The sequence below is a fragment of the Hemiscyllium ocellatum genome, chromosome 28, assembly GCF_020745735.1.
Source record: "Hemiscyllium ocellatum isolate sHemOce1 chromosome 28, sHemOce1.pat.X.cur, whole genome shotgun sequence".
In the NCBI taxonomy this organism is placed as follows: Eukaryota; Metazoa; Chordata; class Chondrichthyes; order Orectolobiformes; family Hemiscylliidae; genus Hemiscyllium; species Hemiscyllium ocellatum.
The window spans coordinates 2,030,717-2,043,313 of NC_083428.1; the positions used below are offsets into that span (position 1 = coordinate 2,030,717).

General features: G+C 47.9%; 1 protein-coding gene across 2 annotated transcripts in view; it reads left to right on the forward strand.

Annotated features, from left to right (window-relative positions):
• cpamd8 (C3 and PZP like alpha-2-macroglobulin domain containing 8) overlaps positions 1-12,597 on the forward strand; it is a 158,073-nt gene that overhangs the window by 101,393 nt on the left and 44,083 nt on the right. Inside the window, exons 31-33 of one of the 2 annotated variants that reach the window (XM_060845992.1) lie at positions 8,210-8,296; positions 11,077-11,213; positions 12,382-12,537. In XM_060845992.1, coding sequence (XP_060701975.1) covers positions 8,210-8,296; positions 11,077-11,213; positions 12,382-12,537 — 380 coding nt within the window. Of the gene's footprint in view, positions 1-8,209; positions 8,297-11,076; positions 11,214-12,381; positions 12,548-12,597 lie in introns of both variants that reach the window. The other variant, XM_060845993.1, reaches the window with a different exon arrangement.

Here is a 12,597-nt window from a genome sequence, read left to right on the forward strand (position 1 = left end):
AATGTGTTGCTGGAAAAACGCAGTAGGTCAGGCACCATCCAAAGAGCAGGAGAATCGACGTTTCGGGCATGAGCCCTTCTTCAGGAAACCTGATTCCTGAAGAAGGGCTCATGCCCGAAACGTCGATTCTCCTGCTTTTCGGATGCTGCCTGACCTGCTGCGCTTTTCCAGCAACACATTTTCAGCTCTGATCTCCAGCATCTGCAGTCCTCACTTTCTCCTCGAAGAGAGAAACCAGAGGTGAAAGTTAATCGAGAGCAGTTGTACCTTTTGGTGGGAAGAATGATGAAAAGTAAAATTAAAAACATTGGAATGGGTTACAGGAAGACAGGGACCTTGGGGTGAATGTACCCACATTTTTGAAGAACAAGCTAAGAATACAATTCTTTTTTAAAAAGTGTAAAAATCCTGTGCGATACAAGTGGAGACGTAGAGAGTAGAAGTTAGGATATTATGCTAAACCCTGGCCTCTGCTGTTGTGAATTTTAGGAAAGTTGTCAGAGAGGCTGCAGAGGACATTTACACAAATGCATTTTGGTTGGAAGAACAAAGAAGAAAGACAAGATAAAATCAGGAGAACAGTTCTAAAGGGGATGCAGGAGCAGAAGGAGCTCTGATCACTGAACAGGGCACAGCGGACTGGGGAATAGAACAGAATGGTTCCAGGGATGTGGAGCGTCAGTTACCAGGATAAAATGAAAGCGGTACTGTTCGCTTGGAGAGAAAAGAGGGCAGAGATTTAAAGTGACAAGTAAAAGAGAGAGGATGATGTGAGAGAAAAAATCTTCACCCAGTGAGTAGTGAGACGTTGAAATGTACCCAGTGTATCGTGAGGGTGTGAAATGTACCCAGTGTGTAGGGAGGGTGTGAAATGTACCCAGTGTGTAGGGAGAGTGTGAAATGTCCCCAGTGTGCGGTGAGGATGTGAAATGTACCAGTGTGTAGTGACACTGTGAAATGTACCCACTGTGAAACGAGGTTGTGAAATGTACCCAGTGTGTAGTGAGGCTGTAAAATGTACCCAGTGTGAAGCGAGCGTGTGAAATGTCCCCAGAGCGTAGTGAGGGTATGAAAGGAACCCAGTGTGAAGCGAGGGTGTGATATGTACCTCGTGTGTCGTGAGTGTGTGTAATGGACCCAGTGAGATGTCAGGGTGTGAAATGTACCCAGTGTGTAGCGAGACTGTGAAATGTACCCAGTGAGATGTGAGGGTGTGAAATACACCCGGTGTGTCGCGAGGGTGGGAAGTGCACCCAGGGAGTCGTTGGGCTGTGAAATGTATCCAGTGTGTAGTGAGGGTGTGAAATTAGCCGTGTGTAGTGAGCGTGTGAAATGTCCCCAGTGCATAATGCGGGTGTGAAATGTGCCCAGTGAGTAGTGAGGGTGTGAAATGAACCCAATCTGTAGTGAGGGTGTGAAATGTACCCAGTGTGTAGGGAGAGTGTGAAATGTACCAGTGGGCAGTGAGAGTGTGAAATGACCACAGTCTGTAGTCAGGATGTGAAATCTACCCAGTGTGTAGTGAGGGTGTGAAATGTACCCAGTGAGAAATGAGGGTGTGAAATGCACCCAGTGTATAGTGAGTACTGAAATGTACTCAGTGAGTAGTCAGGCTGTGAAATGTCCCCAGTATGTAGTGAGGCTGTGAAATGTATCATGTGTAGCGAGGATCTGAAATGTGCCCAGTGTACAATGAGGGTATGATATGTGCCCAGTGTACAATGAGGGTGTGAAATGCACCCAGTGTGTCGTGAGTGTGGGAAATGTCCCCAGTGTGTCGTGAGGCTGTGAAGTGTTCCCAGGGAGTAGTGTCGGTGTGAAATGTACCCAGTGTGTCGTGAGGGTGTGAAATATACCCCGTGAGTAGTCAGGGTGTGAGATGTACCCTGTGAGGAGTGAAGGTGTGAAATGTACCCCATGTGTAGCGAACGTATGAAATGTCCCCAGTGTGTAGTGGGGGTGTGAAATGTACCCAGTGAGGTTTCAGGGTGTGCAGTGTACCCAGTGCATTGTGAGCGTGTGAAATGTACCCTGTGAGGGCGTGAAATGTCCCCAGTGTGTAGTGGGGGTGTGAAATGTATCCAGTGAGGAGTGAGCGTGTGAAATGTACCAGTGGGCAGTGAGGGTATAAAATGTACCCATTGTGTAATGATGGTGTGAAATACACTCGGTGTGTAGCGAGGCTGTGAAATGTCCCCAGTGTGTCGTAAGGCTGTGAAGTGTACCCAGTGAGTAGTGTGGATGTGAAATATACCCCGTGAGTAGTCAGGGTGTGAAATGTTTCCAGTGTGTAGAAAAATACATAGTAAAATACAGCGCAGTACAGGCCCTTTGGCCCTCGATGTTGCGCCGATCCAAGCCCACCTAACCTACACTAACCCACTAGCCCCAAGTGCCTCAGCCTTTCCTCATATGATCTTCCTACCATACCAGGCAACATCCTGGTAAACCTCCTCTGCACCCGTTCCAGTGCCTCCACATTCTACCTATGGTATGGCGACCAAAACTGCACACAATACTCCAGATGCGGCTGCACCAGGGTTTTATACAACTGCAACATGACCTCAGGACTCTGGAACTCAATTCCTCTACCAATAAAAGCCAGTACGCCATATGCCTTCTTCACAGCACTATTTACCTGGGTGGCAACTTTCCAAGATCTGTGTACATGAACACCAAGATCCCTCTGCTCATCCACACTACCAAGTATCCGACCATTAGCCCAATACCCCATCTTCTTGTTACTCTTACCAAAGTGAATCACTTCACACTTAGCTACATTGAATTCCCTTTGCCACCTTTCTGCCCAGCTCTGCAGCTTATCTATATCCCACTGTAACCTGCCACATCCTTCCTCACTGTCACCAACTCCACCGACTTTCGTATCATCCGCAAACTTGCTTACCCAACCTTCTAGCCCCTCCTCCAGGTCGTTTATAAAAATGACAAACAGCAATGTTCCCAAAACAGATCCTTGTGGAACACTGCTAGTAACTGCACTCCAAGATGAACCTTTACCATCAACTACTACCCTCTGTCATCTTCCAGCCCGCCAATTCCTAATCCAAACCTCCAACTTAACCTCAATGCCATACCTCCGTATTTTTTGCAGCAGCCTACCATGGGGTACCTTATCAAACGCCTTACTAAAATCCATATACACCACATCTACCGCTTTACCCTCGTCCACCTCCTTAGTCACCTTCTCAAAGAATTCAATAAGGTTTGTGAGGCACGACCTGCCCTTCACCAAACCATGCTGACTATCCTTGATCACATTATTCCTATCCAGATGTTCATAAATCCTATCCCTTACAATTCTCTCTAAGACTTTGCCCACAACAGAAGTGAGACTCACCGGCCTATAGTTACCGACCTCCACGCACAACTTCCCACTACTATCCTTGACTGGACCTATTCCTACCCCAGTCATTCTTTTATTCCTGGCATATCTATAGAAAGCCTTTGGGTTTTTCCTAATCCTACCAACCAAGGACTTTTTGTGTCCCCTCCTTGCTGCTCTTAGCTCTCTCTTTAGATCCTTCCTGGCTACCTTATAACTTTCAATCGCCCCAATTGAACCTTCACTCCTCATTTTTACATAGGCTGCCCTCTTCCCTTTAACAAGGGATTCCAATTCCTTATTAAACCACGGCTCCCTCACACGACCCTTTCCTCCCTGCCTGACAGGTACATACTTATCAAGGACACCCAATAGCTGCTCCTTGAACAAGCTCCACATATCGATCGTGCCCTTCCCTTGAAGCCTACTTTTCCAAGCCACGCATCCTAATCATGCCTCACCGCATCATAATTTCCCTGTCCCCAGCTATAACTCTTGCCCTGCAGTGCACACTTATCTCTCTCCATCACTAGACTAAAAGTCACCGAATTGAGGTCACTGTCCCCAAAGTGCTCACCTACCTCCAATTCTAACACCTGGCCTGGTTCGTTACCCAGAACCAAATCCAGTATGGCCTCACCTCTTGTTGGCCTGTCTACATATTGTGTCAGGAAACCTTCCTGCACACATTGGACAAACACCGACCCATCTAACGAACACGAGCTATAGCTTTCCCAGTCAATATCTGGGAAGTTAAAGTCCCCCATAACAACCACCCTATTACTTTCACTCTTCTCCTGAGTCATCCTCGCAATCCTTTCTTCTACGTCTCTAGGACTATTAGGAGGCCTGTAGAAAACTCCTAACAGGGTGACCTCACCTTTCCTATTTCTAACCTCAGCACAAACTACCTCAGATGGTGAGTCTTCATCGATCGTCCTTTCCACCGCTGTAATACTATCCTTGACAAGCAATGCCATACCTCCCCCTCTTTTACCCCCACCTCTGACCCTACTAAAACATTTAAACTCTGGAACCTGCATCAGCCAATCCTGTCCCTGTTCTATCCATGTCTCCATAATAGCCACAACATCAAAATCCCAGGTAGCAACCCACGCTGCAAGTTCACCTACCTTATTTCTTATACTTCTCACATTGAAGTATACACACTTCAAGCCACCTTCCTGTTTACAGGTACCCTCCTTCGAGATTGATGCCATGTTCCTAACCTCCCTACACTCAAGATCCTGCACCCTAAAGCTACAGTCCAGGTTCCCATGCCCCTGCAGAGTTAGTTTAAACCCCCCGAAAGAGCACTAGCAAACCTCCCCCCAAGGATACTGGTGCCCCTCAGGTTCAGGTGTAGACCATCCTGTTTATAGAGGTCCCACCTTCCCCAGAAAGAACCCCAGTTATCCCGATACCGGAATCCCTCCCTCCTGCACCATCCCTGTAGCCACACATTTAACTGTTCTCTCTCCCTATTCCTCGACTCTCTATCACGTGGCACGGGTAACAAACCAGAGGCAACAACTCTGTTTGTTCTAACTCTGAGCTTCCAACCTAGCTCCCTGAAAGCCTGCCTAACATCCTCACCCCTCTTCCTACCTATGTCATTGGTGCCAACGTGGACCACGAGTTCGGGCTGCTCCCCCTTCCCCTTAAGGACCCGGAAAACACGATCAGAGACGTCACATACCCTTGCACCTGGAAGGCAACATACCAAATGTGAGTCTCTCTCGCCCCCACAAAACCGCCTATCTGTGCCCCGAACTATCAAGTCCCCAATAACTATTGCTCTGCTCTTCTCCACCCTTCCCTTCTGAGCAACGGGGATAGGCTCCGTGCCAGAGGCCTGAACCCCATTGCTTATCCCTGGTAAGTCGTCCCTCCCACAAGTATCCAAAATGGTATACTTGTTCTTGAGGGGAACGGCCGCAGGGGGTCCTTGCACTGGCTGCTTCCTCCCAGTCCCCCTCACTGTCACCGATCTGTCTGCAATCTTTGGAGTTACTACTTCCCTAAAGCTCCTATCTATGACCCCCTCTGCCACCCGAATGATCCTATGTTCATCCAACTCCAGCTCCAGTTCCCTAACACGGTCTTGAGGACCTGGGGATGGGTGCACTTCCTGCAAGTGTAATCAGCAGGGACGACCATGGCATCCCTCACCTCAAACATGTTGCAAGAGGAACATTGCACTGCCTTCATTGGGCAGTGCAATGTGTAGTGAGGGTGTGGAATGTCCCCAGTGTGTAGTGAGGGTGTGAAATGTATCTAGTGAGTAGTGAGGGTGTGAAATGTATCTAGTGAGTAGTGAGGGTGTGAAATGTACCAAGTGTGTAGTGAGGGTGTGAAATGTATCTAGTGAGTAGTGAGGGTGTGAAATACACCCAGTGTCTAGCGAGGGTGTGAAATGTACCAAGTGTGTAGTGAGGGTGTGAAATGTACCAAGTGTGTAGTGAGGGTGTGAAATGTCCCCAGTGTGTAGTGAGGGTGTGAAATGTATCTAGTGAGTAGTGAGGGTGTGAAATGTACCAAGTGTGTAGTGAGTGTGTGAAATGTAACTAGTGAGTAGTGAGGGTGTGAAATACACCCAGTGTCTAGCGAGGGTGTGAAATGTACCAAGTGTGTAGTGAGGGTGTGAAATGTACCAAGTGTGTAGTGAGGGTGTGAAATGTCCCCAGTGTGTAGCGAGGGTGTGAAATGTCCCCAGTGTGTAGCGAGGGTGTGAAATGTCCCCAGCGTGTGGTAAAGGTGTGAAATACACCTGTGGTAGCGAGGGTGTGAACTGTACCCGCTGTGAAATGTGCCCAGTGAGTAGTAAGGGTGTGAAAAGTACCCAGTGAGTCGTGTGGCTGTGAAGTGTATCCAGTGTGTAGTGAGGGTGTGTAATTAACCCAGTGAGTAGTGAGGCTGGGAAATGTACCGTGTATGTGGTGTGGGTGTGAAATGTCCCCAGTGTGTAGTGAGGGTGTGAAATGTACCCAGTGTATAGTGAGGGTGTGAAATGTCCCCAGTGTGTAGTGAGGGTGTGAAATAGACCCAGTGTGTAGTGAGGATGTGAAATATACCCAGTGTTTAGTGACGGTGTGAAATGTACCGAGTGAGTAGAGATGGTGTGAAATGTACCCAGTGTTATGCGAGCTTGTGAAATGTACCCAGTATGTAGCGGGGGTGTGAAATGTACCCAGTGAGTCGTGTGGCTGTGAAGTGTATCCAGTGTGTAGTGAGGGTGTGTAATTAACCCAGTGTGTAGTGGGGGTGTGAAATGTCCCGAGTGAGTAGTGAGTGTGTGAAATGTTCCCAGTGTGCAGTGAGGGTGTGAAATGTTCCCAGTGTGTAGTGAGGGTGTGAAATGTCCCCTGTGAGTAGTGATGGTGTGAAAGCAACCATGTGCACCGAGTCTGTGAAATGTACCCTGTGTGTAGTGAGTCTGTGAAATGTACCCAATGAATAGTGAGGATGTGAAATATACCCAGTGTTTAGTGACGGTGTGAAATGTACCGAGTGAGTAGAGATGGTGTGAAATGTACCCAGTGTTATGCGAGCTTGTGAAATGTACCCAGTATGTAGCGGGGGTGTGAAATGTACCCAGTGTGTAGTGAGGGTGTGAAATGTAACCAGTGTGGAACGAGTGTGAAATATACCACCTGGAACTGTGGTGAGGGCAGGTTCAATGGGGTTTTCAGGCAGGGACACTGAGTGATTGTTTGGATAAACTTAGAAACCAAGCCTTTTGCGAATAGGCTGGAGATTTGCATTGAGTAATGATGCTCACTTAACAAGCCAGTGTGGGTATGATGGGCCTAATGGCCACCTCCTGCATTGTAACAGTCCAGTGTTTCTGGGTAAGATGCTGGGGATGTTGGGGTGCTGAGTTTGCAGAGAATTGTTAAAATTACTTGAAGAACAAAGGTGTCTACTGATTTTAGATTCATGTTGCACCCTTGATTGTTAACAGCAACAAAGGAAGTGTAACTGGATATAAATGTACTGCTTTGGGGATCCTGCTGTGCACAACTGGCTCTTGTGGTCACCTGTAACAGTCAAAGTATCTTGTGAGTGTGTCAGATGTGATTGATTATTGGGTTATTGAGATGTGATATAAAGAATCTATTTGATGGCCTTGTAGCTGTCTCTGTGTGAAGTGATCTCAGTGAGTTGAACCTGGCTCCTGTGAAATCCTCCAGGAGAGTCTCTGGAATAGTGTTTTGTGTAACATTTATTATTTTATCTCATAGTTTGTGACTGGTTGATTACTTTGTGATTTTAGAATGATTAATATCATTGTTAAACACGAGAATTAATGTAGAGTCTTTTACAGCATAGGAGGAGCCCATTTGAATAAGTACCAACTCTCTGAAAGGTGTCTTTAATCTGCTGTCACGCCCTGCTTTTTACCCATATGTCTGCTGAGTAAATCCATGCCTGTGTTACCATATGCATTAAAATATAGATTTGTTTTTAAAAATTGGATGGCACGGTGGCTCAGTGGTTAGCACTGCTGCCTCATGGTGCCAGAGACCTGGGTTCAATTCCCGGCTCAGGTAACTGTCTGTGTGGAGTTTGCACATTCTCCCAGTGTCTGCGTGGGTTTTCTCCAGGTGATCTGGTTTCCTCCCACAGTCTAAAGATGTGCTGTTAGGTGAATTGACTATGCTAAATTGCCCATAGTGTTAGATGCACTAGTCAGGGTGTGTTGGTCTTTGGAAGGTCGGTGTGGGCTTGTTGGGCCGAAGGGCCTGTTTCCACACTGTCGGGGATGTAAATCATCTTCAACTAAATATTTGAAATTACAATGTATTTGGAACATCGAACATGGAAATGTACAGCATTTGGACTAACTTTCCATCTGAATTCTAGATGGCTTTACACATTGGAGTCTGACGGGTACAACAGTCACTGATGAAGACACCTTCATGGGTTTTAGTGATGGCCTCTCACAATCAGGTAAGGGACACAGCTCCAGCCCACTACCTTATTCTGTATTCTGTGTGGCCGTTAGAGGCTTGTATGTCTGAAGTAACTGCACAGGAAGCTGATATCCCAACACAGAGTCATCCTTTCTTTCCACATGCACAATACATGGACTCCACACCAGCCAACTCAGAGCCAGTCCTGAGAATTGTGAAAATCTCTGAGACTCCTGTTTATATCTCTGATGCTGCCTGGCCTGCTGTGCTTTTCCAGCACCACACCCTCGACTCTGATTGCCAGCATCTGCAGTCCTCACTTTTGCCCTTCTGTTTATATCTATCAGCCAGGGCTCCCCGATCGACCCAGGTTAACAACCCCAAACAGGGAACTAATACTCAATGAGCTCCATCTGGCCCCCTCATTCCCATCACTACAATATCAGGACAGGTATCCAATATAACTGTGCAGTCAACTGTTCACATGATATACAGTCAAAACCAGACTGTGTATGGCAAACCTTTCATTATGTGAAGGAAAGGTTGCACCCTTACAAAAGGGTCTACATTTTAGGAGAGAGGCCTTTGTTACATGTGGGAAAAGGGAGGCTGACTATATAGACAGATCGTATGAGCTGGGAACACATTGTTTAATGTGGAGCTGAAATAAATGTAACAGTCTTTCAATTGATGAGTTGGAGCAAACATTGCCATGCAGCATCTTCCTCTGTATCGTACCTCCCACCCCACACACTCTCACAGGGACACACGCACACACACACAGACACGCTCACTCTCTCACAGACACAAACACTCCCAGACACACGCACACTCTTCCCAGACACACGCACACTCTTCCCAGACACACGCACACTCTTCCCAGACACACGCACACTCTCACAGACACACACACACACTCTCACAGGCACATGCTCTCTCTCTCTCTCTCTCTCTCGCGCACACACACACACGCACACACTCCCAGACATACGCACACACACAGACAGGCTCACTCTCTCACAGACGCGCACACGCACACACACGCTCACTCTCTCTCAGACACAAACACTCCCAGACACGCACACACTCCCAGACATACGCACACACTGCCAGACATACACACACACTGCCAGACACATGCACACTCTCACAGACACACACACACACACACAATCTCCCAGACATACGCGCGCACACACTCCCAGACACATGCACACACACTCCCAGACACATGCACACACACTCCCAGACATACGCACACACTCCCAGACATACGCGCACACTCCCAGACATATGCACAGACACGCTCACTCTCTCCCAGACACACACACACTCACAGACACACACACACTCCCAGACATACGCACACACACACACACACACACACACACACGCTCACTCTCTCACAGACACAAACACTCCCAGACACACACACACTCACAGACACACACACACACTCACAGACATACGCACACACTCACAGACACACACACGCACGCTCACTCTCTCACAGACACAAACACTCCCAGACACGCACACACTCACAGACACATGCACACTCTCACAGACACACACACACTCCCAGACACACACACACACACACACTCCCAGACATACGCACACTCTTCCCAGACACAGACACACTCCCAGACATACGCACACTCTTCCCAGACACACACACACTCCCAGACATACGCGCACACTCACAGACACACACACACACACGCTCACTCTCTCACAGACACACACACTCCCAGACACACACACACTCCCAGACACACACACACTCCCAGACACACACACACTCACAGACACACACACACTCACAGACACACACACACTCACAGACACACACACACTCCCAGACAGACGCACACACTCACAGACAGACACACACACAAGCTCACTCTCTCTCAGACACAAACACTCCCAGACACACACACACTCCCACACACACACTCACACGCACACACTCCCAGACATACGCGCACACTCCCAGACACATGCACACACCCCCAGACACATACACACACACTTCCCACACACACACACACACTCCCAGACATACGCACACACTCCCAGACATACGCACACACACACACAGACACGCTCACTCTCTCCCAGACACACACACAGTCCCAGACATACGCGCGCGCGCGCACACAGACACGCACACACCCACACAGACACGCTCTCTCTCTCACAGACACAAACACTCCCAGACACACGCACTCTCACAGGCACATGCACACTCACAGACACATGCTCAATCACAGACACATGCTCACTCTCTCACAGACACACACACACACTCACAGACAGACAGACACACATACATACACTCTCTCAGACACACTTGCAAACATGCACACTCTCTCACAGACACACTCTCTCACAGACACACTCTCTCACAGACACACTCTCTCGCAGACACACACTCTCGCAGACATACACACGCTCTCTCTTAGACACGCACTTTCTCGAAGACACACACACACTCACAGACACATTCTCAAAGACAGACACGCACAGACAAACACGCACACTCTCTCACAGACACACACTCTCGCAGACATACACTCTCTCGAAGACCCACACACACTCTCACACACACTCACAGACACACTTTCACAGACAGACATACACAGATAAACACGCACACTCTCACAGACACGCTCTCACACAGATGCACAACACAAAAGCATACTAGTTTTGCCATTACTTTGTCTTTGCATGGTTACTGAATGGACAAGAGTTTGAAATCAGAAAAGCTGTACTGATTGTGTTGTGAGCTTGTCACCTGTCTCTCCTGTGTAGTTGTATCAGCTGAAGTGGAGATGACTGCCTACGCTCTCCTCACCTACACCTCCCTCGGTGATGTAGCCTCTGCTCTTCCTGTTGTTAAATGGCTCTCACAGCAACGTAACACACTGGGAGGGTTCTCTTCCACACAGGTAAACACTGCCAGTTGAGTAATGAGTGGATAATGTACGATCAGTTATGTATTTCTCCATAAACCAACTACCCACAAGGATCTGTTTTGGGACCATTGCTGTTTGTCATTTTTATAAATGACCTAGAGGAGGGGCTTGAAAGCTGGGTGAGCAAGTTTGCGGATGACACGAAAGTCGGTGGAGTTGTGGACAGCGAAGAAGGATGTGGCAGGTTACAGCGGGATATAGATAAGTTGCAGAGCTGGGCAGAAAGGTGGCAAATGGAGTTCAATGTAGCTAAGTGTGAAGTCATTCACTTTGGTAGGAGTAACAAGAAGATGGATTACTGGGCTAATGGCAGGCTACTTGGTAGTGTGGATGAGCAGAGGGATCTTGGTGTCCATGTACACAGATCTCTGAAAGTTGCCACCCAGATAAATAGTGCTGTGAAGAAGGCATATGGTGTACTGGGCTTTATTGGTAGAGGAATTGAGTTCCGGAGTCCTGAGGTCATGTTGCAACTGTATAAGACTCTGGTGCGGCCTCATTTGGAGTATTGTGTGCAGTTTTGGTCGCCATACTATAGGAAGGATGTGGAGGCATTGGAACGAGTGCAAAGGAGGTTTACCAGGATATTGCCTGGCATGGTAGGAAGATCGTACGAGGAAAGGGTGAGGCACTTGAGGCTGTTCTCATTGGAGAAAAGAAGGTTTAGGGGAGATTTGATAGAGGTGTACAAGATGATTAGGGGTTTAGATAGGGTTGACAGTGAGAACCTTTTTCCGCTAATGGAGTCAGCTGTTACTAGGGGACACAGCTTTAAATTAAGGGGTGGTAGGTATAGGACAGATGTTAGGGTAGATTCTTTACTCAGCAGGTTGTGAGTTCATGGAATGCCCTGCCAGTAGCAGTGGTGGACTCTCCCTCTTTATGGTCATTTAAGCGGGCATTGGATAAGCATATGGAGGTTATTGGGCTAGTGTAGGTTAGGTGGGCTTTGGTCGGCGCAACATCGAGGGCCGAAGGGCCTGTACTGCGCTGTATTTTTCTATGTTCTATGTTCTATACCTCCTCCCCAAACTCCACCAGCCAGGTAATACTGAGTCCTCAGATACGTTGTAATTGTGAACTCTCTGAACCGAGTGTGGCGGAGACATCAGCAGAACTGATGGTTTGTGATTCTTTCCAGGACACATGTGTCGCTCTGCAAGCCCTGTCGGAATATGCCATCCTGTCCTTTGTGGGAGGGGTCAATCTCACCATCTCACTCGCATCAACTAATCTGGATTTCCAGGAATCTTTTGAGCTGAACAGGGATAACAAGAAAATCCTGCAGACAGCGGTGGTGAGAAGCAGTCAGTCTCCTGTTGGGATTTCATACTTTTTCACGTCAAAGGTTGAAGTG